This window comes from Nipponia nippon, unplaced genomic scaffold, assembly GCF_047370975.1.
Source record: "Nipponia nippon isolate SJK-2023a ecotype South Korea unplaced genomic scaffold, ASM4737097v1 scaffold_1, whole genome shotgun sequence".
In the NCBI taxonomy this organism is placed as follows: Eukaryota; Metazoa; Chordata; class Aves; order Pelecaniformes; family Threskiornithidae; genus Nipponia; species Nipponia nippon.
Genome location: NW_028262290.1, coordinates 143,877,357 through 143,904,825, shown reverse-complemented (window position 1 = coordinate 143,904,825; position 27,469 = coordinate 143,877,357). Strand labels below are relative to the sequence as shown.

The following is a 27,469-nucleotide window of genomic DNA, read 5'->3' as shown; positions in this document are numbered from 1 at the left end:
AGTATCTTGTGTAAATACGTATTCATAAATTGTTCCTGGTAGTGTTTTTATCCTGACTTTGGAACAAGAAGTTTTGCTATATATGTGGCTGGTAAGCAGAAGAGAAATGCTCTACCCGCAGTCCTTGGAAGTCTGTGTACTGCGCTTCCCAAATTGTAGGAGGGCTGATGTTTGTTGTTGGGGGAGCTGTTTGAATTCCCTCATGAATGCTCGGCAACCAGAGCAGCTTCTGAAGCACTTTATATGCATTCCAGCGTAGCGTCGTAGCTAGATATGATAGCAGTTCTTTCAGCTCACGGATGCTGCAGTAACGTGAGCACCGAGAAAATTTGCAGTAAGAAACTGTTCTAGCTGAAAGTGCCAAATTGTGGTAGTGAAGCCTCTGTGCTGTGAGCATCTTTTGAATGTGACTTGAATATCTCATGAAATGCAAATGTCTAAACTTTCCTTTTAAACATGCCTGTAATTCTGACAGCAGATTTTGCTGAAAGTTGCATTCTGTACCTGAAAACATCAATTTAGATGAAGATAAATTTGTCTGTTCTTCATAACTGCTAGCCCTACCCACCTCCTTATAGCAGCGCGGTTTTTCTTTCTTCCCGTTCCTTTTCCAGTGTGTGAATGGTTTGTGGTTTGGTTTCTTTTTCTTGTTAAATTGTGGTGAGAGGATTCTGCCCCAGAGACAGTGATAAATACTTTCCCTGCTTGCGTTGTGAGTAAAGCATTCGACCTCCTTCAAACAAAGGAAGGGGTTGAACGTGGTTTGTCTGACCCTTGGCTATGCACCAGCTTGGGACCTCATGAATTCAGAAGGGTTTCAAAGGAGATCTTTCAGACATCTAATGGTGCAGTTGGGCTTTAGAACGCCAGCCACTGCGATACCTGTCTGCTAGTAGCATCCGTTAAGGGATGGTGCAGAGGGAGCTTTGACTCCCTGTATGAGGTCTGAGCAGAATTAACTGCCTGAAAATATAATTGATGGTAGTGATACCTGAGGTAACAAGAAGGATTTAATCTCAACTCCATCCAAGACTTACATTCTTAACTTGCAAAAGGCAGGAAGGTGCCTTCCTGGCTGGGCATTCACATTGGAGCCTGCTGGGATGAGGAGGTTCACCAAGGGACTCGGTACCTTCTGCTTCAGCTCTAAAGGCAGAGCCTCGGCAGTCCTTGCCAAGCTGCTGCCTAACTTGAGGACAGCAGGGCATAGCTCTGTCCTTGCTAAGAAGCGATCATGGCCCAACTCTCCCTAATCCGGATGGGTGGTCTTGAATGCTAGGTGAATGGTACACTCATGTTCTCTGACTTCCCTCCCCTCAAAAAAAAAAAAAAAAGTAGAAGAAATGGTAGGCAGGCATTTTCTTTTCTCCTCTCTTCTCTGAAATCAGAAGGCAAATCCTCCCCAGTACTATTGTTTGGAAAAATGTTGAGGCCATGATGGGACCAAATATGTCCAGGTAGAAGACAGACGTGAACGTGGATTTCCTGCAGCCTGGCTCTTTGCCCTGATCTTGGGGTGATTGCACATGAGTGAAGGAGCGTGGCCACTCTTGTGCTGTCTTCTGGGAAAACAGTGCCTTTTGCTTCTGAATCTGAGGGGTAAACATCTCTGTCTTGTTTTCTGGCTCACGCTGCATGTTAACTGAGGGGAAGGACGGCAGAGTCGTGCTCCTGTAGCAGCTGTGCAGCGCTGTAGCTGAGAGAGAAGACTTCCAGGGCCAGAGCGTGTGAGGGTAGCAGGCATCTGAGCCCTAAGCGTTGGGGCAGTTCCTGGAGTCCCGTTCATGAACCTGTGTGTGTTACCGAAGAGCTGTGTAATCCAGCATGGTCTCTTCTGTCCCTGTGGAGTGCTCAAACCTTTTGGCTAGCCATGCTCTTCACCTCAAGTGCTTTGCTGAAGTATTACAGCACCAAGAGAATGTGAATCTTGAAGGTGTCCCCGGCTGCACCCATGCAACAGGACAGTTGCTCAGGAGGTGGAAATTGTGGCAACTCACTCTCGCTTCCTAAGCAGGTACTTAACTAAAGTGTATTATCGATGGTGGTGCCCCTGCCAGCAGCTCAACAGGGGAGGCTCTTCTGTTGTTGTTTCCAGAGTTGAACCTGCCTGTGCATTAAGCTTGCTACGAACAGCTGCCAGGTAAGACTCCTCAAAACCTAGTAGACGGTTTAACAAAGATTGGCAAACTTAAGGCTCACTCTGCCACCTTTCCCACCAGTCTTTTGAAACATCTTCTATAATTTCTTTCCTAGAGTAACTTTTGATCTGCAGAGGGGACACAAACCCCTGAAGAGAGCTACAGACCTGGGCAGGCAGCAAAGTGCTTGAAAGATGATTGCTGTGCTTACGTTCTTTACCAAAGCTAATCCTCATGCTCTGTTTAAAGATTTAAATGTTACAGTTAGCCAGCATGAGAATTAAATACACCAGTTCTAGCATGCCTTCAAAATTTTATGCATCCAAAAAGCCAAAGTATATGACGTGTGAAGGACTATGAAGCAAGGCAAAAAACTTTCCCTCCTTGCCACCCTCAGCCAGGGAGGGGAAAAATCTTAGCATTAAATGTCTTTGTTTTGTTTAAATTTCAGGGAGCATCATGACTACAGAATCACTGCTACTGCCTCCCTTCATAGTTAGTATGAACTACCCTCACTTTTAAATAGATCCAAAACACAGATCAGCTAGCTGATGGCACTAAAAGTCTGGATTAGCAAATCTCTGAAAACTACAACATTAAATTCCATCCTTAAGGAACAACAGAGTAACTCAGTTACGGTATTTGTATGGGGTTTGGCTGAGATGGAGTTAATTTTCCCCGTAGCAGCCCTCATAGTGCTGGGCTTTGCATTGGTAGCTAGAAAGGTGTTGGTAACACACGGGTGTCTTGGCTACTGCTGAGCAGTGCTGGCGCAGCATCAAGGCTGTCTCTCCAAGGTTTCCTTCCCCTCACCAGTAGGCTGGGGGTGGGCAAGATCTTGGGAGGGGGCAGAGCCAGGACAGCTGACCCAAACTGACCAAAGGGATACTCTACACCATATGATGTCTGCTCAGCAATAAAAGCTAAGAGAAAGGAGGAGGAGGGGGACAGCAGTTGTTTATGTTGTTTGTCTTCTGGAGCAACTGCTCTGTGTATTGAAGCCCTGCTTCCCAGGAGGTGACTGGACATCGCCTGGTAATGGGAAGTAGAGAATAAAATCTTTGTTTTCCTTTTGCTTCTGTGCACGGCCTTTGCTTTTGCTTTTATTAAACTGCCTTTAGTTTGACCCACGAGGTTGGTTTTTTCTGTCTCATTTTCTCCTGCCCCATCCTGCTGAGGAGGGCAGTGACAGAGCGCCTTGGTGGCACCTGGCATCCAGCCAGGGTCAACCCACCACAGTATTTTACGCTTTCTTCTACAGTACCATACTGACTTTTGCTTAAAATATAGAGCGCCAAGTAAATTCCTAGGCCATTGGTTTTGGTTGTCCGAACAACTCTTTGCTGCAGCACTATTTGTATCAGGAATAGTGTGGCCAGCAGGACCAGGGAGGTGATCGTCCCCCTGTACTCGACACTGGTGAGGCCACACCTCGAGTACTGTGTTCAGTTTTGGGCCCCTCACTACAAGAAGGACATCGAGGTGCTGGAGCGTGTCCGAAGAAGGGCAACGAAGCTGGTGAAGGGTCTAGAGCACAAGTCTTATGAGGAGTGGCTGAGGGAGCTGGGGTTGTTTAGCCTGGAGAAGAGGAGGCTGAGGGGAGACCTTATTGCTCTCTACAACTACCTGAACGGAGGCTGGAGCGAGGTGGGGGTCGGTCTCTTCTCCCAAGTATCAAGCGATAGGACGAGAGGAAATGGCCTCAAGCTGCACCAGGGGAGGTTTAGGTTGGACATTAGGAAAAATTTTTTCGCTGAAAGGGTAGTCAGGCACTGAAAGAGGCTGCCCAGGGAAGTGGTTGAGTCCCCATCCCTGGAGGTATTTAAAAGACGTGTAGATGTGGTGCTTAGGGACATGGTTTAGTGGTGGACTTGGCAGTGCTAGGTTATCAGTTGGAGTTGATATTAAGGGTCTTTTCCAACCTAAATGATTCTATGATTCTATTCCCTTTCCTTCCTACAACACAACTGTCTCATTAGGAAACTGGTTGTAGTCCCCAGTAAAACTAAAGGAAACTCAAAAGTTATGTCGTATGTTTTCAGTCTTGTAGTGGTTATAGCTGTCATCTAATTTACATACAATGGTACGTGGCTTATCTCAGCTTCCCAGGAAATAATTTTATCACTCCATTTAGAAGTCAAATTGAGTTCAGGTTAGTTTGCATTTTCTCATGGGATATGTGTGTTAACAGTTTGCATACGGAAGTCTTTTCTTCAAAATGCAGCAGTAGTAATTTGGTTTTGTTCTATATTTGAAAATAAAAGATTTTCCTTCAGCATATCGAACACAGGTATTAGATGGAACCGAAGTCTGCATACATTCTTGACAAAAACAAGTTTATTGCTCAGCAGAGCAAACTATGGAAGTTCAAAAGGGAAGTCTGCCAGTGCTGTTACAGCTGTTTAGTTGAAACAAGGATTGAACCAGCTTTAAAAGAGTTGTACCGGCATGGACCTTTGTTTAAATAAACTTTCACTTTTGGTATTGATTTGTTTGAATAATTATACTTAACTCAAATCCATCTTGCTTGAAGCATGTTCATCTGTATAAAAACACAAAGTTTGTTTAATGCTTTGCATTAATTCCAAAGATGTACTCTTTATGTCTTAAATTACTTCAGCCTATTCATTACTGATTTTAACTCTGTGATCTCCTGCTGCAAATGAAATATTTACCCCCCAGGTAAAAGACAGGCACAAGTGTGAGCAATATTCTTTATTAAAGCAGGAAGTACATCAACTGAGTGCAACATCAAGTTCACCTTGTATTCAAGTGCTTTACACTGTAAAGCCTCACAAAATACTTCAGTTAGAGCTGTACTCCATACCGCATTAAAAAAATCAGTTTAAAATGAAGAACCAAACTAAAAACAGTTATGCTGAAAGAGCTTTTTTCTTTTTGCGAGGTGGTTTCTTTATCTTATTGGGATTTGGAACAAGTTTCTTGATTTTCAAAGGCTGCAAAATTACATTTGAAAGATCGAGCTGATTGCTTTCTGTACGCTTCCGCTTCTGCCTTGTGAGCTCATCCCCCAGCGCCTCTGCAAGCTGCTCGGGTTCCTGATTTTCTGAAGAATCTGTATGTGCATAGGCCACGGATTCTTCAGTTCTGTACTGAAACCATGGCACTTCCAAAGCTGGTATCTTTGGAATTATTGCTTCTATTGCTTCGGTAAATTTATCTGACTGCTTTTTAAAGCCTAGTGCTAAAATGGATGTTAAGCCAAGAAGTGGTGCAACTGTTTCACTGAGACGGGGAACCTGGCCTGCTGGTGTGGCTCGACTTGCGCTCAGCTGAATGAGGTGCGATGTGATCATGGCAGGTTTTGCAGACTTGCACACCAGCAAGAGAAGAAGTTCATCTTTTTCCAATGCTTTTGTAACTTCATTAACTCCAATAGCAAGCTGTCTTCTGATACTTATGTCAGTCCATCCTGGTTTTTGTCGATGGCCTTCTGTTTCCTCTTCTTTAGGGAGTTCCTTGGTGCTAGCATCACACTTTCCTTCCATTTGTTTTTTTGTAAGGGAACGTTTTTTCTTTCTTGGAGTCTCAATCTTTTTAAGTCCAATATGTTTAATCCTTTCTTCTAAGGTCTGCAGTATAAAATGCATATCTTCTCCTTCTATGGTTTTCCACTGAAAAACAAAGGGGTTATCTAGAGATGTTTTTACAGTGATTTTCTTTGCTTTACGAAGCGTTGCGGTCCCTTGCTGCACTACAGCCATCCTGAGGCTCTTTTGTGTTTTGCCACCCTAACTGTAAACGGAAGAAAGAGGTAAACATTAGTTCAAATAGTGTACTGTTTGCTGTGGACATCATTATCAGAAGCTTCTCTTGGGAATGCAGAAGAGAAACATCACATCTCAAAGTGATACTGGCAATTATCACCCTCCTCACATTAGCTCAGTGCTAATCCTTAACAAATCTTCCACAAGGCACATGCTGTGCTGCCTTTTTTTTTTTTAATAAATAAAAAAATGCAGCAGACTTGACAGCAAGGCAACACCAGTGACAAGAGACCCTTCCGAAGCTGAAGGAAAGCAGCTGGAGGTATTACAGATTAAAAAACAACAAAAACACAAAACAAAACAGAAAGACAAGTTGAAGCACCAATTTTCACTGTTGCACAGCTGCACTGTAGCATTATTATGGAAAAAAACCCAAAACAAACAGAATCACAACATGAAACAAGCTCCAAGTTCCTGAATTTATTTAGGATTTTTAAAACTTTAATTTGCCTTTTTATTCTTTAATCCATGTCTTGTGTTTGTCTGCATTTAGAAGGTATGATAGAAATCTGCAGACTCTTAATTTATGCTTTCAGTGAAGGAAGGCAATCCTCTACAGGCCTCCAGAAAGTTCAGAAGGGGTCTTTTACTCTTGTGTCACCTAGACCATGCCTTTAGGGATGAGAAAAATGAAACAGGAGCAAAGAAAGTGTAATTGTTCTAGCTCTGATTGATCCAGTCCAGAGTAACAGTGCAGACATGAAAGCAGGCCTGATGACAGGCCCTGGTAACTCAGTAAGCCCCCATACTCCTGCTTGGGTTACTATTCATCATCTCCTTGCTAAACTAGTTATATCTTCATTGCTGCACAGCCAAGCTTACAGAATAAGCACAGTTCAGGTTTCAAATCGGGAGAAATATGACATGACTCTCTCCTAGGTTTCGTAGTTACCCAAGTAGGCCTATGGATAGCATTTATGTACATCTCTTGAGTGGCAGCCTTTAGATATTCACAAGATACCATTTTGCTATTCATATCAGTTCTCTGTGTACTGGTAGTAAGCTACCCCGATATAAAATTAAAAAAAGGACAAATGCCATCTTCACTGAAATTTCCCCAACAGTAGGTACTGCCATAAAGCAACATCTATCTGGAAGGATTTTCCCTCAGTTAAACCCTTGTCTGGAAGCCAGCAGGGGAAATGCATCAAATGGGGTTCGATCAGTGCAATGCGAACTGTGAAGCTGTTATCCACAACGAGAGTCGAAAACACAGAAGCAGTTTTCAGAGAACAGTAAAACTGCATTAAGTATTTCAAAATACAACAAAGCACCGCGTCCCTCGCTCAGAAGAGCCTACGAAATGCCCTGCAGGGCCACCCAGGCGATGGTCCATCCAGCCCAGGCGTCTGCCTCCAGCACTGGGAACTGGAGAAACTGTCCGGGGAGGGCAGGGCCGCCGTTCCCCTCTGCTCCCGAGCTCCCGGAATGGCTGCATCAGGGATGGAAGATCTGCCGACTTGGTTTATTAGTCCTTCATGGAGCTATCGTCCATGCAGTTGTCTAGTCCCCTTTGCTTCCCATCACAGTGGCAACAACCAAAAAGTGGAAACAACTAAAGAATGGAAATGACCACTAGCAATCTTACACGTGCCTGAGTTAGAAATGGAAGCTTATGATAGGTTTAAAAAAAAAAAAAAAAAAAGAGCTCTGGGTTATCGTTTTTAAAAGCTTTTAATTAGGGATGCTCTGATGACCTTTTACAGGGGGTATCACGCAAAGTCAGCAACAGACTCGTATATGAGAAAGGAGCAAAACACAAGAGATTTCACCGTTGAAAGATTACATTTTTCTTTTCAAAACGGGCGCTACTGAGGAACACAAGCATGGAGGAATAGGAAATACAGCAACGAGACAAAAAAAGAAAGGCGAGGCCCCTGCACCTCGCACCGCTGTCCCGGCCCCTCGCTGCCCGCCGAAGGGAGGAGCGGGGAGCAGCGCCCACGCTGGCCGCCGCCAGAGGCCCCTCCCCAGCCGCCTCCCCGCCAGGCCGCGGCGTGAGCGCCTTCAGCCTTCAGCCAGCCCCCGGCACGGCAACGCGGACTGAAACACGGCCCAGCAGAGCGCCCACCCCGCCCGCGGCCCCGCCACCTCACCGCCTGGCCCCCCGCAGCCGCCTCCCCGGGGCCGCCGCGCCACTACCCGCCCGCGGAGCAGCTGCAGGCCGGGCCGGGCCCAGACTGCCGCCGCCGCGGGAGCGGGCCGGCCTCCCCCGCCCGACCGCCGGGCCGCAACAGGGCCCGGGCCGCAACCGCCCCGCTCCCGCCGGCGGCGAGCGAGCCCTACCTCCGCCGCGGCCCGCGCCAGCCGCCGCGCTTCCCGGGCGCACGCCGCCGGCCGCAGCACGTCGGCGCCCAGCGCGGCCCCGCTCCGCCCCGCGGCCCGCCTCTGCGCCGCCGCGGCGGGCTCTCCCCGCCGCCGCCCCCCTCCGGCCGCCCTCAGCCGCCGCCGCCCGGGCCGTGTCCGGAGCGGGCTGAGGCGGAGCGGCGCGGGAGCGGCCCGGCGGCAGGCGGCGATGGCGGGGAGCGCGTAGCTCGGCCGGCCGGGCCGAGAAGCGCCCGGCTGGTCACGGGCGGCGGGTGCAGCGCGGAGCCGCCCGCACCCGAGCCCCGGCTGGGGTGGCGCGGCCGGGCGGCGTGGCGGGGCGGGCCGGGCTCCCCGGGAGGCCGCCCGCCGCCGGCCCCGGGGCTGCGGCCAGGCCGTCGGGAGAAGCAGCGCCTTGCCGTCCGATGAAAGGCAGCGTTAAAACGCTGGTGCCAGAAGCCTGCGCTTGGCGGGTCCCGCCGCGGGTCCAGCACTGGCGTTTCCTCGTTTTGAACGCTACCATAAATTGCTTTGTAGGTGATAGTACATCTGCTTTGTTGTACGTCATCTAATGAAGTCATGGCCAAGTCACGTCAGCAGGTGCTTCACAGGGACTTTACAGCAATAGGGGCATCTCTCACTGCCGTTTAACATGCGGTGTATTGTGCGCGTACGTCGTATTCTGTAACTAACAATAAGGTGACAGGTAAGAGCTGGTTACGTTCAGCGTTGCCCACAATCTGCCGTGAGCCATTAACAAATCTTTACAAACACATTGGGTTTCTATATTCATTCACCTTAGTGCACAACGTGGTTGCGCGCAGCCTCTTGTACCTGAAAGAGCAGAGTGTCGTCGCTTCCTGGCGCTGGAGACGAGAGTTGATGGAGTCGCTTTCAAATTTTTTTTAATCTCCTTTTGTTTTCTTGTTAAGTCCCAGATTTATGGAAGTTCGTGGATTTAAAAAATGCTGAAGCATATAGCATTGTAATTAAACCATGCTTGAGGAATGCTGAATATAAATGTATAGAGGTGTGAATATAAATAATTTATGAATTGATACAATAGATAAGCAGGGATGGATTTTTTTTCCTTTAATGGTTGCTGTTGTAGGCTAGTTTATCAGTTCATTTAATATTCTTTTTTTAATTCTGTATTTAGTAGAGCAAAGGAAAATACAGCATTCTCAAGGTATTTTGTGTGTGTAACTGCTCCTGTGTGGTATTCCTGGGATGACCCACATGGAGTTGCAGCTGGTGGGTGCGAGATCCCAGGCAGGGCTGGGCACAGGCACGGGCATGAGCAGGGGCTGCGGCAGAGGGAACAGTTGCAGTAACTGGGCTGGTTGTGGTTCAAATCACTCAAGAAATTCCTTTTTCAAACAAATGGCTTGGAAGTCTTGCTGTATCTCTGCTCTCAGGCTGGTGGCCTAATCCTCAGGGGTATGGAAACAAGCTCAGGCTTTCTGAAGAAACTAGTGGGGGCTTAATGCCCTCGCTGCCCTTCCCCCATCATTTGTAGCCGCTCAGTTGTCTCCGCAGGTCCCAAGAAGCACAGTGGGAGCGAGCCCCCGTGTCCTGCCCTGGCGTGGCCTTGCTGCGGCAAGCGAGCTGAGGTCACTTGTACCCAGCCCAACACCCTCCGTGGAGCGCGGCCCCCGCCGCCGCGCTCGTGCTGCAGGAGCTGAGAGGCAGAAGCGCCGCGTCCCTGCCGGAGAAGGGAGCGAGGCCGTTCCCTGGGCATCCTCGCAGCATCATGACTCTCCAGGTCAGCAATTCTGCATTTGGTGAGACAGGGATGCAAGGAGAGGAGAGGGAGGGATGCACTGTCCGTCTGTGCAGTGCCTTGTCAGAGACAGTGGTATTTCTTTAGCATAAGGATTATTACTGCAAAATCAAGGTTACCTTGTGGCGTGGGAAATTTGCCTAAGCCTTTGGAGGTTAAATAATGCATTACTTCTTGCAAGTGGAGGGTGAGAGACATGCTACTTACCTTGAACTATTCATAGGTCATGTAATTTTTTGGAGCTTTACCTGTTTAGAGCATGCGTGAATTATTTTTCTTCATGTGTGCATCTGAGTTTGCTAGGACTGGATTATGCATTGAAAGGTAGGTACATATTTATTTTTTTAGGATCTAGCTAGTTACTTGGAGCTATAAAAGGTGGTGGGAAACTTCTGACACTGAAGCAGTGGTATATGTGCCTTTGGGAAGTGTGAATAATTTTTAAGGGGGTTGTGCATATTTTTTTAGGGTGTGTGCATCTTTGGAGTGGTACATTTTGATGGGCTTGTGTTTTGGTAGGAAAGCTTCTACATTCTACCTTTTGGCTACAGAAAGCTTCCTTCTACCTTCTCTCTGACTATAGATTTAAATAGTTCTTGAGGAAATTATCTGCATTGCTGGCTTTTAGCCTCCTACCTTTGTAGCAAACTATGCATTCTTCCCTTGTCTTGCCCAGGCCTGATGGATTAGGCTGTTTTTCTTCATTAGGCTTTCTATTATCCCTTTCACTTCAGAATTTGCAAGCCCTTTTATCCTGGTCTCAATATAATGTCTGTCTCAGCTTGGTTAGTGTGCGTGTTTTGCAAAGAGTGAGCAACATAATGCTCTGACCTAGATGCAGGGAGTGTATTGCCAGTAGCTCAGCAATTTTCTTGTGAGCTGCAATTATGTCGAATGGTACAGAGGTTTCATTGTGGCATTTTACAGCTAAGACGAAGAATCCTGTTTCTTCAGTGGGTCAGAATTGCCAAATCCCAAACGTTAACACCGCCTTTGTTTAGTTAGTGATCACTAAAATTAGAGTTTGTTTTATTCTGCCTTGAATTCACTCTAGAAAATAAATTTATTATCTTGATGTTTAAGCAATGAGCCATAAATCACTATTAGAAAGAGCTGAGTGCAGTATGATATGCCATTGCTGTATACAGTTACACTTTCACACAAAAATCAGTGGTTAAAATATTACGGTATCCTACACATCCTGCATTAGACGTTATAGAGGTTTTCTATCCACTGTCTCTGTGGTTGACAGCTACCATCCATATCCTTAAAATTCATTGTATCAAGCTGTATGGGAATGAGAACAAAATAAATAAAACAATGTTTTCATCAGGGAGGCTGTAAAACATTTATAAGTTTTGCAAACTGGTAAAATATTCTGCTGTAAATGAAGAATTCATTCAAGCTTTTTTCTTTGCAAAAAGAGTGTCACAATAGCGTGATAATTTGTGCGTTTATCTTTAATGCATCTGTGTATGTTTATGTCTGTATATTTACTTATGCCTTTAACTTGAGGAGTTGAAGGGAATTGTATCAGCACATGATTAAAACGAAATTATATTTTTATAGGCTGCTCCTAAGCATGTTGTGTAAGCAAGCAAATCGTAAGTAACAGTCTGTGTACAATGATTGGCTAGAGGGAGATGAAGAAAGAAGTGTTTAGTATTTAAATTTCATTTTTGCATATTTCTTGCTGCACAAGATATGGATTTGCATATTTTTAAAACAGTATCTTGTGATATTGGCCTGTAGATCTAAATAGAATAAAAGTATATGAAGATAAGAAGCTTATTTACTTAAGGGTTTCCTTCCTTTATTTTTTTGAGTTCTCTTTTGTCTGTACAAGTCTAACAAAGCTTCTGGTTCATTCTTATTGTGAAGTTTAGATCAGAAAACAATTCAAGGCATGTGGAAGATTTCCACTGACTTGAATAGTCCTTGTACATCAATGCTGGCACAGGCCCACATGCTGTAGTGGCCACAGTATAAAGATAAAACTTATTTAATCAATTGTGGCAACTCAGTTATGTTTTATTATTGATACCGCTTCATAATCTTACTTTTAACAGAACATGAATGCTGGTTTTGTTTGTACGTGTATGGATAATATCGAGAGATGTAGGAGTGAGGGATAGGTATAGTCAAGTATGTCACATCTACTGGTGTTTGAATTAAGAATGAAATATTTATTTTAATAAAATTTTACCTATAAAATAAAACTTAAGGGTGGTGGCCCATCACATTTATTTTCATAAGCAAACGTACATCCCTTTTATATATCTGTACCAACAGTGTGAATACAAATGCTTTGGTTTTAGACGTGTCAAAGATGTACAGTTCCAGTTTCTTTTGGACACTATTTTTAATTCAGTACTAAGCTAGTTGCATTGCTGATTTTGATTCCCCTCATTGAGCACATCTCCACAATAAATGCTGTATATCTATTAAAAGTATTTTTGTTAGTGCATGTGCGGACATGTGTTTCTGCATAATTAGACTACAGTTCTGGTACCTGAGTGCAAAACTCCTTCGTATTCTAATGCAGCAGTGTCTGAAACCTTGCGCAGCAGCATGGCATGTCTGGAGGGACGCTGGGGTAAGGCAGGGTGTAAATTCAGAGCATCTGAGTTCCTCCACAGTAGGCGCCCATGTCCTTGCTCCTGCCCTGAGGGAGGCACAAAGTGGACCGGGCCTATCTTCGTGGATGCATGAGCTACCTATCTGTCAAGGTGTATAGTGAGGTAAAAAGTCCTGCAAACAGTCTCACAAGCAGTGTGAGTTCAGACTCCGGTTTATCTTATAGCGACGTGTCCGTCCACCCCCATGCTCCCAGGCCGAAGGCACCCATGCTATGCCTAAGGCACAGGGCAGCGCACTCATGCCCCAGAGCCCTGAATCCTCTCCCCGCGCTGTTGGCGACTTGCTGGCCTCAGGGCGTGTGCATTCACCTTTCTGGTTTTGCTTCTAAAAGGAAGGATAGTGATATTTACTTACTTTCTATGGCCCTTGGCAATTTTTGGTGAAAAATTGAGTTTAACATCTGAACTTGCTGAAGCATTTCAGGTGGTCATAGGAAATTTGGTACAGTTACCCTACAGAAGGAGAACAAGAGAAAATACCGCATGAGAAAAATGAAGATTGCAAGGCTTTCATGAAAGCGAATATTACTGTTACAAATATTATGAATTCCTCATAGTGAGGACTTTATGTTGCTTACAAGAAGCACACATGAACTATGGACTGTGATTAATTACTAAAGCACTGGTTTTTTTCTTTTATGGCCAAAGATGCTTCTCTTTTGAGCATCTAGGATAAGCCAAGGATTGAATGATGCATGATTCAAAATGGTTTTGTTTGCGCCTAAGCTAGAAGCTATCAAAGCTATCATTTCTGGAGAAAGAACTGATTTCTCTAATCAAATTTGAGATTATTGTTTTCTTGTTTTATGGATTTTTCTTCTATGACATCAAGAACAAGCAGATGTGGAGAACAGACAGTTTTCGCATTATCCTACCAACTGATCCTAAGGAAAATACTGTTACAACTTGGGCTGTAAACTTTATGAAGTCCAATGAAATTCTAATGCCATAGCTTACAGAGTAATTAGGAGGAGTTTCTTTGTACTGGTCTTTACTTAATTGCTGTTCAACACATTCAATAATTAAAGAAGAAATTAAATTATCTGAAATACCTGTCTGTAGCCACAGCTATTGCAACCATGGCAGTCCAGCTGTGGCTACAAAGATTTTGCAGCAGGGGTTCCTTGGGGATCAGACTGTACTACTGTGTGCATCATGAAAACTTGGCCAGCTGACAAGAGATTTCTAAAGGTTTATCATTTACTGATTTGACCTGAAATATAAAGATTTTCATTCTTGTATAGTTACGTTCATAAAATGTTTCTATATTTATTTCCTTTTAACATCTGCAATTTAAAGGGGTTTTAGAAGAACAAAAATTAATGGACTTGCACTTTGTGGCAAATATTAAAACTGTGTCTCCTGACCTATACATTGAGATACTTCACCACCAGCAAAACCATCCATTCATGAATATACGTATCTGACGTTCTTATTTATAAGTACTGAATCTACATCAATATTAATGTCACTATTGCTAGTTTAAAACATTACATCAAACTGAAATTATTTTGTTTAGCTAAATTGCCAGAAATACTTGTTTTTCAGGCCTGTCAGAAGATATAACTCCTGCTCCGCAGAGCTTATTACTTTAAGATAATGTCAAAATGTTTGTTTCATGGCAGTGGGGGGATACACCTTTGCTTTCAGACTACGAAATGCCACCCTATACAGGTTAGAAAAGGCCTCTCAACATGAGCATAACTTTACAAAAAGGTCACTAGATACTGTGAAGGCTGAGGACTCTATGCATGCTATTGCATACCTCCTAACCCTCCTGCAGTCCTGAAAAGTGTTTGCTGTTAAGTGTCGTGTCCTCTTCTTGAGTTTCTTCCCTGTGGTAGGCGTCCCTCCCATTAATAAGCAACAGATGATCAGAGGTAAGGTACAGTTACGGAAGGAACAGAGGAAATCCTTAGGCTTAGTTAGTTGGTAACAACTAGATGCTTTAATGATGCTTGAAGTGGCTTTGGGGGAAACTTTTGCTTTTATTATTATTTAATTTAAATCATTAAGCTGCTAATATGACAACTTGTTAAATGGGACCCTCCTCCATAGACTTTCCAAGATTTATTTACTTATACCAGTGTGACTATTTGTAGGGTACCACCTGTGGAATTTGTACTTTGTCAAGCTTCTAAGGGGAACATTGGGCAACTATTACTGTCTGTATCATTAAAGTATTTGGGAGCCCTACTCAAGAGCACTCGGGTTCTGCAAACGGAGAGGAGAAAGGTGGTATTGACTCCGAGAGCTTGCAGCCGTCAGAAAAGCTGAATTTGACTGCGGTGCAGAGAACAGGTTCTGCTCATACAGTATGTATGTAATTTGTGCAGTAGTTGTGTATTACTGCAACTTCTGCCTGAAAGTTCAAGGACTTATTATCATGTAGACCACTTTTTTTTTTTTTTCAAACTCAGTTTAGCTGCAACTCGCAGTGAAGATTTTAGTTTATGTTCAAAACAGAACTAAACAAGCCCCTCAAATATTACGTAAACTCTTTGATTAATTGGGACAGAAGAGACTTTATGAAATGTTTAATAATTTACTCCTTCAACTGAGGTGAGAAAGCTTGCACTCCAGTTTTCTAGCCTTTCAGGAAAGCAAATAATCAGGTTTCATGTTTCTGACATTAAATATGTAGAAGAAAATATTTATGTTTTCTTTATGCAGAACAAAGTAGCAAAAGAGCTTTTGTTGTCCATATAATCTGTTTTTAATTCTGATCCAAGCTGACTAAATCCAGTTACTTCAATTAAAATAGTTTTCCTGATTAGTTTAATTCCTGCTAGAATGCAGATTTTTTTTTTAAATAAACAACAGAGTACATGGAAATAAAAAAAGAAATGTTGAGAAGAGATGCTGTAAGGCGATTTCAACATTATTGATTCAGCTTTTATATGTACTCTGGAGCACGTGACTTTGGTTTCTGTAAATTACGTATAATACATTCTGCGCGTTCTGGTTTTTAATTCTAGAAAAATCCTATATTTGTCTTGCAGCACTCCCAAATATTTGGTTGGTTAAAAAAAAAAAAAAATTAAAAAATCCACAGCATTTAGTTGTTCTTAAAAGAAATCAGACACAAAAAATTGGACTTAAAGCTTCATGTTTTTCTATAATTCCGTGGTACAGTTGCATTTTATTGAGAATTATTTTTGTTAAAACAGGAACAAACTGCATAAGCATAGTTACATGTTTTCAGTCTATAAAGTTTTTAATTTAATGTAGCAAACACTACACATCAAGGTTATCCCGCCAGATCTCCAGCCGACCCGGGCTTTCTACCCCCAGCAGTGGGCGTGTCATGATATAAGGGTCGGAGACAAGGGAGGGTCGACCCTTCACTCTTTCCGTACAGCACGTGATCTTCCGGTCGCCAGCCCTTATCTCTACTACAATTTAAGAATATAATTTGGAAGTCATTTGATTTAGAATTCAGTGCGGTAACTCTGCCAAATCATATACTTCATTGAACGACCAAGTTTCAGAGCTTTAAGCAGACGAATGGCACTTGGAATCTGGCTGTGAGAATTTAAATACAGAAATAACCTTTCTCTCTGTTTAAATACCAAATGCTATTATGAACCCAGCTCTCATGCATAGTTGCTTATTTCTATCACCTGGTCCGCTCAGCACAGTTGCTTGCCAAAGAGAAAGGCATCAGTTAAGGAGACAAATGTGGATTACAATTTCTTATTTAAAAAAAAAAAAAAAAAAAAAATCTTTCCTGTAACTAGAGAAAGGAAAATGTGGTCTAAGGAAGCACAGTACAGACTGCTGAGGTAATGCCAGCGTCTCAGTTATTTAAACAGAGCCACAGCGCTCATGCCGAAACCATTGTTGAATACGTCACTGCTTTTAGCACAAAGTTGTAGGCTGGTTTTCTACATATTTAATATATGTTGTAATAGCACATCTCGCAGGATATATCGTGCTTCTGCAAATGCAGATCCAACTCTAAAGTTGAAGGTGGTCCTGGCAGTAGCGGTGCTCATCAGCGTGAGGTACATCTGTGCCAGCTGTTGGTCACCTACTGCCCTGGCAGGAGAGATGTGGAAGTGAAGGGGGAATTGGGCAGTCCCCCCCAGAGGGTATTCGAGCTCTGCCGCTCAAGTCAACACCATGCAGTCAGGGACAAAAGGAGTCAGAGATTACTGCTGGGCTCTGAAGTTCAATGAACACCTTCATACCCCCAGTGTGACTGTAAAAGACATATACACTATATTCATGTAAGCAGCCTATGCAATGAATATATCTGTAGATACCCTGATACTAGACAGTCTGTAATGGTTCCAAGTGTTTAGATGTAAAACTGTTGGAAAAGAGAGGTTTACTTATTTTAGCAGTGCTGACCTTATCAGCTAAGTAGGCCTGGTTCCCTTTCTAATAGCTTATGCTTTTATTAAGCTGCTTTCATAGGAAAATGCCTAGACTTACCACTAAACCCAAGTAATTGAGAATATCTAATGATACTACTGTGAGTGCTATACTTAATTGTGTCAGCACACCCCTTGAGAGGGAAACTAACACTTTCTTTTCTTTCATCAGGCTGACTTTGATGGTGCTGCGGAAGATGTAAAAAAATTAAAAACAAGACCAACTGATGAAGAACTGAAGGAACTATATGGATTCTACAAACAGGCTACTGTTGGAGATATTAATATTGGTATTCCTATATATACTTCACATTTACTGCCATATCTTGATGAAATCAAGCTAATGTTATGTAAACCTGCATGATAACCAGAGGTATGCATTTATTTTGGCAGAATGTCCAGGAATGTTAGATTTGAAAGGCAAAGCCAAATGGGAAGCATGGAACCTGAAGAAAGGTGTTACACCAATTAAATTTACATTATGTAGTCATGTTTATAGGATGACAAGTGTGGAAAGATAATGACTCTTACTTTCCTTTGCAGGTTTATCCAAGGAGGACGCCATGAATGCCTATATCTCTAAAGCAAAAGCAATGGTAGAAAAATACGGGATCTAGAATAATCAAAATAATTCCCACTAATAACTAACGCTTCATTAGCTACTGAACTAACTCTGTTGAGAAAAAGCACTACTAACTCCTTATTGTGTATTCTGACAGTAAAATCTTTTAAGCATAAGCTGTTTGACTGTAAAGGGTATTTACATACATACTCTATATTTAGATTGTATCTTATTCTAAATAAATTTGAATCTAATAAATTAAACTTTCTGTAAGAATTGTAGATTTTTGTGGGTATTAAATGATATTCAGCATTTTTACAGGAGCACGCAAACAGAGAAGCTCTAAAAGTAAAATAACATGCTGTCATTTTTTGCAAATGAGGTTATGGAATGAAGTGAAGGGTTTGCGCACATGCAAGATGAGAAGAACGAAAAGATGAAAACTTTAAGACCCAAAGCCAATGTTTATTTTCAAAAAATCAGAGAAACTCCCCCTTTTAAAGGATTACAATAAAGATCTGGAGGAACAGAACAACTCTTAAGCATAACCGCATGCAACAGTACAGAAGGAATGACTTCTTATGAAGTGCTGTGGACTAATCTTACACCTTCTGCCATTAGAACAGAGGGAAATACTCACAGACCAGCATTTTCTATACATCTTGTTATGTGTTTTATCAAGAAAATTTCATTAGCAGGTTCCAGCAGATAAAAGTGACATCCAGGAAGCTTGTACAAGAAAACATCTCCACTTGTTAGATCGTGCCAGGCTAAAAAAAGGTATTTAAAGTGTCAGAGAAATGCCAACTATTGTGGTCATTTTACATAACTACATAACTACATAATTACTTTAAATCCTGTATCAACTATTTTGGGTCATACATTGAGACTGCTCTGTTGATTTGTTTCATTTAAGAAGGAGATAAAAGACTCCAGAAAACTCTTCATTAACTGATTCTATACAACAGGAGAATGTGTAAGTATAAGAGGAAAACCATTTAAGCAAAATACCTTCTAAATAGTATGGTTTATCTTCAGACCCGTTAAAGGAGGTAACATCACAAGAGAAGGGGGTACTGCCTTCTGGCTTCTCAAAACTGTGAACATAAAAAGTAGTAATAAAACTTTCCATAAGATACCTCTATTTGGGGTTTGCTTCCACATACAAAATAGCTTTTTCTTTCTCCTCCAAAACGTAACAAACTTCAGGAATTAGATTATGCAGAACATCAGAAGAAGGAATTACTGTACCTGTAAGATGCTTAGCTCCTTACCCTACTGCAATTAGGTCTAAAATTTTAAACAAAGAATGACGCAATAGTCAGGGAAAAAAAGAGCTTCGACCTGCAATAAAAATTCTCACCTACAATAAATTATTATGTTGTGTGCTTATATTCAAGTTCTAATGTTTCAGGGCCTTATCAGCGTCAGGTTCGTATGGCTAAAATGGGTCCCACATCCCAGAGTATCCTTGTCTTTGCAAGGGTAAAACACCTTAACCACTCAGCTGTGTGAGCTGCTGTGTAACATCCAGTGGGGACAGCAGTTAGGACAGAAGTGGCCAGTTGCTCTCCAGATGTGTAGAACACAGGGATTCTTTGCTTCTGGTTAGGCTTGGGGGCATTGGATCAGGAGGCCCAATGCAGTGATCCTGAAGCATGATCCATTGAGTTATTAGCCTCAGAAAACAATAAAAGATGCAAGAATATTCCTTTTAGTGGCTACTAACTTTGGATCCTAAGTAGAACTGTAATTCTACCGTGACCTGTTCCTGACAGTAATAACAGTAGTGGTTGCTACAGTAAGCTGTGTTTTCATCTAGGGCTTAAATCTAGAATATAAATGGAAGAGCACACAAAGGAGAAAACTATGTTTACTGTTTCATGTTCTTTTTATAACAGAAATGAGAACAAATTACAGGGAAAGAAAAAAAGAAAACCTGAAATGATCAGACAGAATTAAAACCGTAAAATACAAATATAAATGTAATACAACATTGTAGAACTTACGAAAATGTCTGAAGAACTCTTAGGTCTTCTCTAAGAGCAACTAGCAGATGTTTCCTACACTTTTCATTTTGCAGATGCTCAGAATAAGTTCCTCCAAGAAGTTCTATACATCTAACAATGTCTTCATCTTGTACATCATACATGTTTATGGATTTCATGGGAAGCAATGCTTTAGACTGTCAGGACCAGACAAAACAGATCAGGTCTTGCATATAATATACTTTAAAAAAAATACTTTCATTAAGAGTTGGCTTGGTAAAAAAGTACAAGGATTATCTGTCTCCAAAATACAATGGCTTATTAGTCTAACAGCCACAGAGGATACTTCTTGGAAAGGGTTAGTAGACTGTGTTTGCTGAAAATACAGATTATGAGTGAGCCAAGTACCCGCAAGGTCTGAAACTTCCACAGACAAATAACCATTAATTTAATCTTGTTCAAAGTTTGACTCTCACTATTGAAATACAACTAATAAAATAATTTATTTAAGGAAAAGAAAAGCCCAGCAGTGGACAGAAATCCAACTAATGTAGGACTGATGAGACCAACAGATTATGGAAATTCACAGGAACAATAATTGCTTCCATGAAGTACTAGCTCGTACTCAGGATTGCTAAGAAGCCCCAAAAACAGAAGAAGGGAAATAGAAAATGTTGACTGAGGACAGGAGGACTGGGAAAAAGCCGCTTCACTGTTGTTTCCCTGAGAAAGACTAGCAGAACCACCAGGACCTCAGAAGGAACTGAGGACAAAGCCAACAAAGAATGACAAGGGAAAGAAAGAGACAAAGGTACTGGGGGCTGGGGCAGGAGGTTTATGAAAGACTAGGTTAAGACAGTTATTTCACACGTTACAGAGTAGGGAGTTGCACTTTACATTTTGTTTTGATTACTTTTTAGTATTAAACCAAAGGCCATAGTAAACAATACAGTACTCAGAAAAGGTAGCATTAGTTCAAGGTGACTGTTCTCCCTAGGCTAAGGTTAGCAGCAGTGAATAGTCTGTAACATGAAATTCTCTGTCCGCCTCGGAATTAATTTCCTCTAAGAAAACAGAACATTTTTCTGCATGCATTCAGAAGCAATGCTCATTTTGTATTAAAGCCACTCTGCATACCATACTGTCAAATGTTACTTTTGCTCTTGGTAGCTAACATACGGTTTTGTTTCGTACTATTAATGATTCTGTAACTTACGACTGGGGCATGTGCCCCTGATGTAAAAAGATGGATCGGCTCTAGTCCATACTTTTCTTTCAAGTGTAGCGCAACAGCAAAACTAACGTAAGATCCAAAACTGCAGCAAAAAGAGAAATTAAAGCAAAGTAAGCAAACACATATGTAAAAACTGGAAAATTTAAATGTAATTTGAATTTCAGTGCTAACTGGCTATCTTGAACAGTTACTGAAACCATGTATGACATGTAAATTATAGTGATATTAGCTAATCGACATGAAGTATATTCCTATACAATCTAGTGTTACCAATCAGACCTTTTTTTAATCTCTCTTTCTTTTAGCGGTCTCCTTAATTTGCAGTAAGAACAGTTATTTTGAATACTTGCGACTAAGTGATCTTCAAAATCGCTGTGTATTATGGATGGTTCACCGCCTGCATTCATATAGAGCAAGCACCGATACAAATATTAACAGTAAACACAACTATAATTTATCAGTGGGGAAGAAAAAAAAAAAGAAACACAACACTGCCATTTTTAGAAGACATGGTGCCTGAAGTAATAAACGAATAACCAGGGTCTTTGAGATCAATGGCATGTTTTAGGATGACTTGACAAAAGACCTTTGCAGAAGTGTATTTTCCTAATGTTTTTGCAAATAAAGGCAAGTAATTGTCTACTCCTGGAGTTCAAAGATAAAGCTCCTTCACCGGGGTATCTAAAAATGTATATATTTTTACCTGTGACCAAAAAATGCAAATGGTTTTTCTTGCAATTTTTTTAACAAAGCACTTGTAACTTCATTAATGACATCTGCCATGTCTTTCGCAAAAGGCTCGTTAGCACGACATTCTCTTCCAGGAAGCCTTATAGAGCACACTGCAGAAGAGGTGGAGGAAGGGAGGGAAAAGAATTATAGTTATTTCAAATGGAAACACTAAATTAATTTTAACTACATTTTTTAATCTATTCTGCAGAACATATAATTATTTACATGAATCCTTCTTACAGTTGATACAGTGTATTTGCTATTGCTCTTACTGTCTTTTAATCCTGTGAGGGATGAGGTTTCCAGCCCTTCCTTTACTCATAAATGTTGCTTCTCCAATTGATCGGATTGATAAATGCCTTGGCTCAGAAATCCCACAAGGTCCTGATCTCAGCTGAGTTTTCAAAGCAACTTTATTACTATACTATTAGTATTAGTAACAACCACAAATTCATTAATTTCAATAATAGCAAGTTTGAGGGTTGCGTAAAGTACATCTTTTCAAGGGCAGCATTAGAAAGTTAAACTATATTAGAATCGTACGGTCTCTGTTTTCTTCTTTGCAGGCTCTTCAGCACTGCATGTAGTAAAATGCAGAATCATAGTATAAACTGATGGCAATTTATATTTATGGCAATTTATATTTATATGGAAGGACGTATTACATGCTTTTATTATATTCCTTTCAAAATTGGGGATTTTCCTCTGACTGTTTAGAGGAAGTAAGGAATGAATAGATCAGAAAAAAATGTTGGTTTTCTAAAATCTCCTCGACATCACGCATACTGCCAAACTCATATGGAAGTAATGGGTCAGACGCAAAGTATTTTAGAAGAGTTAGAATAAACCACTACCTAATACCATAGATAGCAGTACAGAAAAGTTTGCATGTTCTATACTTCCTTTCTGCACAAAACATCTCTGAAAGAGCATGCTGCACCCTGATTTTATTCATCTGTGTCAGCAGTTGCTCCTAGGCCATCTCCTTAGCAACTTTGTTGGAAGTAGTTCCAGTGGACAAAAGCTTCCCCCTCCCCCCCCCTTTTTTTTTTTTTTTTAAATTTCAAGGAAAATTTGATGTGACTTGTGCAACTGTTTACAGGAAGCATACAAGCATTTTGAGGACTGGTACAATTGCAATGGCAATGCTCTCTATAAGTGCTAAATTTTTTTTTTTTTTTCTTTGTGGAAGGTCTGGAAAATGGCCTTGTTTCCTCTTCAAATAGTTCAGCAATGGATCTTCTTAGGGCTGATATAGCCCGATAGCAATGAGAATTACTTCGCACTGTAACTAAACGTCATTTCACTGTTATAAATCCATAGTTTAAACTTCAGTTTTGGTACAAGGAGTTCAAAACCATGCAAATACTCTGGATAATGGCAATTCATTCTGTGCAGTCTCTCAACATTAAAAATAGCTCTCGTATCTTCTCTGTTAACCTTGTGATGCCTTTTTTTAACATATTAACAATATGCCAGTGTATTGCTGTTTCTGAATCATACCAATAGTTTCTGAGACAGTCAAGCATACTATAGTCTTGTGAAATTTAGCTCTGAAGATACAACTTTTTAACCTAGTCAAATATAATTTGATCCAAGGTGGTACAGAAACTTAGTACACTCAGCACCCTCATGGAAATGCTAATTTGTAATGGAATACCTTTCTGGATAAGACCCACTGGAAAAAGATTGCAGTGCTCTCAAGAACATTATATTCCATTCAAAAAATTTGGCTACTGTGTATTTCAGACTTGCTTAACTTCTGCTTTAACTACGCAAATGACTCACCTTCAACTGAGCTGTTGAAGAGTTTGCCCCATACAGCAAATTCAGAAGTTCCACCTGCAGCCCACGAAAAGCAAATCAGCCTACAGAGAGCATTTGGCTTTTTGTACCAACAAACAACCACCTTCTCCATTCCTAAAAAAACCCAAGAAAACAACACATCATTCTAGAAGACAACTCTTCAGGTATAGCAAAATCAGAGTGAATTAAGTCTAATTTGAAACAGCGGGCTGCAATATTTTCTGTCATCAGAACTGCTTGTGCTACAAAAACAACATGTTAGATATGAGATAGTCTTCATGCAACAGTGGAAACCAGTTTGGCTTCTATAAATGGTGATGGAATAGTATTGGGCAACACCCTTGGTTAATATTTTCTCCTATTTGAGTCATTGACCACAAGAACATAACAAGCAGCAAAATAAATTGATATGGGATTTCAGGATGATCGTTTAAAAACACAGGCTTTTAGAACATACACAAAAATATAAGATCCATCTAAAAACCTAGAAAACGTAAGGACTACCTACTTTAATATTCCCTCTACTGCAGTGGTACAATGGATGTCTAGGGATGCAGTTTCTTTATATAAAGGAAACATCTATGAACTTCTCTTTCATGTATTTATCCAGTCTCCCCTTAAATTCCTATGAACAGTGAGCATCTACGACATCCTCTTGCAATGAGTTGCACAGCTCTCCTATCTGTTGCATAAAGACTGATCTCTTATTTTTAATCCAACTCCTACAACTTGATGGCCACAGGGTAGTACAGTAAAGAAAGTGAATGGTGCATCTCTCAGGATTTGCCACTGAGCATTTCTGAGATCTTCTCTCGTATTCTTTCTGTCCTCAGTCAGCTCTTTCCTGAATGAAAAGGCCTGGTTGGCCTAGGTATCCCTCATATGGCAGTGCTTCCATACTCATGACTATCATTGCTGCCCGTCTCTGGACTTTTTCTAATTTTGTTATATCCTTTTTGAGATGGTGGAGTAACCAGAGCCACATTCAGCTTTATCACAGCAGCTTTAGTATTTTTGTTCACTGACAGAAGTAACAGCTGAAGCAAGATTTATAACTACTCCTTCCTTCTTGCTGAGAAGGAAAAATAGCATCGAAGATGCCAGCCGCATTTGTCTCTAGCATCAGATACTGTCTTTACTATCTGAAGAAGAAAGCAACTCTCAACTATTTTTATTCTTCTTTCCCTATTTTCTTGTCCTTCTTGCTGATTAGATCTGTGGACATAAGCACTGAGGTGACATCCTACGACCTATAGCGTATCAGGCTGTGTTCTGTCAAAAGAACCTGGGAACACCATGTGCAATAGAAATACCTGGTAAAGGTAAATGAATTAGAAGCGATAGTGATACAGAATTTTAAAAAATGTTTTTTGGAACCATTAGAATAAACTCACATGTTCTTGTTAAAAAGATTGAGAAAATAGTAATTAGGAGATAGTAAGCAGCAAAATTCCATTTCTAAAGTGCTGAAAATTGTTACAGGTATTATTTCTTGGTGTGAATATAGCTCGGTGTATGCCAGCGCTGATTCATCATAAAATACACCTATATGCCTACATGCAGTCTTTTTTACCTGCACAAAAAGTCTGAGAAAAGCAACCAGATCAAAATAAGCAGCAATTCATACCTATTTTAAAGCTATGTAATGCAAGCAAGACAGAAGAAAAGCTACCCAAACGTTGCTGTGGCTAAAACCTTCTGGATTTTCATGTATATTTAAAGTAGAAAGTTTGTCAACATTTGTTAAGAATCAGTTCAAAGAAACTATAAGAACAGCAAGCCAAACAAAATTGTATCAAAAATCAATGGGCAGATGATGTGAGCTTAAAAATAGCTGAAGGATAGTGGAACCAGTGCTGCAGAAGACATAACTCCTCTGATTGATAGATTCATTTAGCATCAGTACCATTAGTCCCATTTACAGTCACTTCTTCCACAAAAAGACACAAAACCTCAAACATTTCTGCAGCTGGTGTTTTAACTTAACAGTCAAGTAAGAAAAGCAAAATCTCTTCTCAAACTGATTCCAAAGGCGATACAAAAATTTCGAGCATGATAAAGTACATTTAGTCAAAGTCCTTCAACTATTTAAAGATACATTACCAGTCACTGAGAATCTTTCACACTTTCTACCCATACAGACTTATTCCATCAGCATCCAGCTTACTTTAGATGCAAATACCTTAATGAAGTCCACCAGTGCTGGGAAATGACAGCCTGAGGGTGCACCCACTTCTCAGCGCTGCACAGCAAGAAGCAGCAATCAGAATTTGTATGTATCAGCAGATACAAGAGCAAAGCCAGGCTTGCAGGAGAGGAGGGGATGTCCACCCAGGTGCAACAGCCACCTGCTTTAAGTCTGTGCTTAAGGGGAGGAGCCCACGCCCTGGATAAAAGGCAGGGACTGAGGCACACAGCATCCCAAAAAGGAGAGGGAAGCATCATGTATTAGGTGTCACACACAGCATTTGGCAGCAATATAAGGAAGGCGCACCACATCAAGCCCAGCGATTTAAAAAGCAGAGGTTAATATGCCCATGACAGTACAGAAGTTGCAGCAGTTTTAATACACAGAGGCCCGCAACCTCACTGAAGAAAAAGTCTGCATAAAGTAACCAAGAAAAGCCAGCCTTTTTTAAGAACTATATTCAAAAGTACAGTGCTCACACCTCTGCGAGACAGTTTTGCAGGGGTCTGAAAATGTTAACATAGAAGACCATCACCTGATTTGAATAAAACACTGCATTTGGTTAGTAGGCCAGTTATAATTTCTACAACCTGGAAGACATTGCAGTGCATGAACAACATGCTGTGATTACATACAATGATTTTATATTATCTCTTATGTTGTGTTCCTGGGGACCAGATGCTGTCAGCAACCTAAAAACACCAGTATATTTTGTAAGTGCATTTGTAGTACTAGGAATATTGGTGCCTTTTTTTTTTTTTTTTAGTGTTACTCTACCAAAAATATCAGTAATGGTAAATAAAGTAAAAGTATTCAAAAGCAGTGACCAAAACTAAGTAACCTGAGTGCCAAAATGGGTTCTGATGCTTAAATTGAGACACATAAGCTGGACTACTTTGTAGTTTTCACATTATTCTTCATTCTTCCACATTTCTCTTCGACATTTCTAGGAAACTGAAAAATCTGTGGTATTAAGAGGAAAGCCTGCCTGTTGACCTAGCCAGTCAGTAAGCACTGCTCCTTTCCCAAACGAGGTCTGCAGTCTTCTGCTCACTTCTGATTTCTGCTTTCCCGGGGAAGCCTATATCAGCGCTTCTGACTGCAGCAGTTTCTGTGGGAACTGAAGGCTCGTCCCGGGCCCTGCAGCTGCCACTTCCAAATGGCAGCAAAAGTGCAAACTGTTGCTAAGGCTTCTTTCACAGTACTTTTATGTTGTAATTATTATGAAGTAAGATGAGGCACACCTATGTTTCGAAGGTGCACAATTTAAAGCCACTTATACTGGCTAGGCCTGACTGGTAAGGTTATGCCTAATACTGCTTCTTCATATGATATATCTGCTATCAGAGGTATTTGATTATAAGGCACAATTTATAATGAAGCACCTAATATGTTTTATTTATTTCTACCTCAAATTGTACCAACTGTAAAATGACACCCAATGTTAATGTTATGAAAGCCAGCTATTATAAACATCAGGCCCGCTAACAATGTTCCTTAAAGTAATAAAATACTACTGGAAACAAATATTTCCTAACTAAGGCTGAAAATAAAATAAGTTAAGAATAAGTTTTTGAAAGTATAGCATTAATCAAATAGCATGATATTTCCTTAAAAATAATGAAATTATAAATTGTATGTGTTGGTTGTTTTTGTTTGCCTTCTAAATTTCTTCTCGGTATGAAAGGACTAGAAATTTAATGATTTTCATATGAAAAATTAATATTTTCACAAATTAAGTAGTTCCAGGAGATGCCACTCTCAACCGAAATTATGTTTGCCATTTCTAGGGCTGAAGGTAGGAGAGGGCTTTACGTATAACTGTCCTGGTTTCAGCTGGGATAGAGTTAATTTTCTTCTTAGTAGCTGGTATAGTGCTGTGTTTTGGGTTTAGGATGAGAATAATGTTGATACACTGATGTTTTGGT

At 41.2% G+C, this 27,469-nt stretch overlaps 3 protein-coding genes across 6 annotated transcripts; 1 reads left to right on the top strand and 2 right to left on the bottom strand.

Annotated features, from left to right (window-relative positions):
• Window positions 1-1,505: 1,505 nt before the first annotated feature.
• Window positions 1,506-8,340, bottom strand: RPP38 (ribonuclease P/MRP subunit p38). Its single transcript, XM_087775736.1, has 2 exons — window positions 8,213-8,340; window positions 1,506-5,894 (listed from the first exon to the last, which is right to left on the bottom strand). Exon 2 carries the CDS (start codon window positions 5,861-5,863, stop codon window positions 5,012-5,014), a length of 852 nt encoding a protein of 283 aa, XP_087631862.1. The 5' UTR covers window positions 5,864-5,894; window positions 8,213-8,340; the 3' UTR covers window positions 1,506-5,011.
• Window positions 8,341-8,609: 269 nt separating this feature from the next.
• ACBD7 (acyl-CoA binding domain containing 7) lies at window positions 8,610-17,856 on the top strand. Of its 2 annotated transcripts, none has more exons than XM_009476667.2 (5): window positions 8,610-8,936; window positions 9,770-9,995; window positions 17,204-17,321; window positions 17,425-17,487; window positions 17,575-17,856. In XM_009476667.2, the coding sequence occupies exons 2-5, from the start codon at window positions 9,984-9,986 to the stop codon at window positions 17,646-17,648; spliced, it is 267 nt and encodes an 88-aa protein (XP_009474942.1). In that variant the 5' UTR covers window positions 8,610-8,936; window positions 9,770-9,983; the 3' UTR covers window positions 17,649-17,856. The 2 variants fall into 2 exon arrangements, with proteins under 2 accessions (XP_009474942.1, XP_087615726.1); XM_087759600.1 differs by having other exon boundaries at window positions 9,758-9,995.
• A 238-nt stretch (window positions 17,857-18,094) lies between these two features.
• On the bottom strand, window positions 18,095-25,670 carry OLAH (oleoyl-ACP hydrolase). Of its 3 annotated transcripts, none has more exons than XM_009476669.2 (7): window positions 25,536-25,670; window positions 23,336-23,467; window positions 21,519-21,657; window positions 20,798-20,897; window positions 19,603-19,778; window positions 18,605-18,690; window positions 18,095-18,363 (listed from the first exon to the last, which is right to left on the bottom strand). In XM_009476669.2, the coding sequence occupies exons 2-7, from the start codon at window positions 23,463-23,465 to the stop codon at window positions 18,230-18,232; spliced, it is 765 nt and encodes a 254-aa protein (XP_009474944.2). In that variant the 5' UTR covers window positions 23,466-23,467; window positions 25,536-25,670; the 3' UTR covers window positions 18,095-18,229. The 3 variants fall into 3 exon arrangements, with proteins under 3 accessions (XP_009474944.2, XP_087615530.1, XP_087615355.1); XM_087759404.1 differs by having other exon boundaries at window positions 25,521-25,653; XM_087759229.1 differs by lacking the exon at window positions 25,536-25,670 and adding an exon at window positions 25,457-25,490.
• Between the last annotated feature and the right edge of the window lie 1,799 nt (window positions 25,671-27,469).

What these genes read in the sequence shown, in the direction of transcription:
- RPP38 (XM_087775736.1), bottom strand. Translation starts at nt 5,863, where the DNA reads ATGGCTGTAGTGCAGCAAGGGACCGCAACGCTTCGTAAAGCAAAGAAA.
- ACBD7 (XM_009476667.2), top strand. An exon ending in TGTTGGAGATATTAATATTG is followed by an intron (nt 17,322 to 17,424) that starts GTATTCCTATAT and finishes TTATTTTGGCAG; the next exon opens with AATGTCCAGGAATGTTAGAT. An exon ending in AGCATGGAACCTGAAGAAAG is followed by an intron (nt 17,488 to 17,574) that starts GTGTTACACCAA and finishes TTTCCTTTGCAG; the next exon opens with GTTTATCCAAGGAGGACGCC.
- OLAH (XM_087759229.1), bottom strand. Translation starts at nt 25,490, where the DNA reads ATGGGTAGAAAGTGTGAAAGATTCTCAGTGACTG. An exon ending in CAGGGGCACATGCCCCAGTC is followed by an intron (nt 19,779 to 20,797) that starts GTAAGTTACAGA and finishes TGGTCCTGACAG; the next exon opens with TCTAAAGCATTGCTTCCCAT. An exon ending in AGAGTTCTTCAGACATTTTC is followed by an intron (nt 18,691 to 19,602) that starts GTAAGTTCTACA and finishes TTATGTTCACAG; the next exon opens with TTTTGAGAAGCCAGAAGGCA.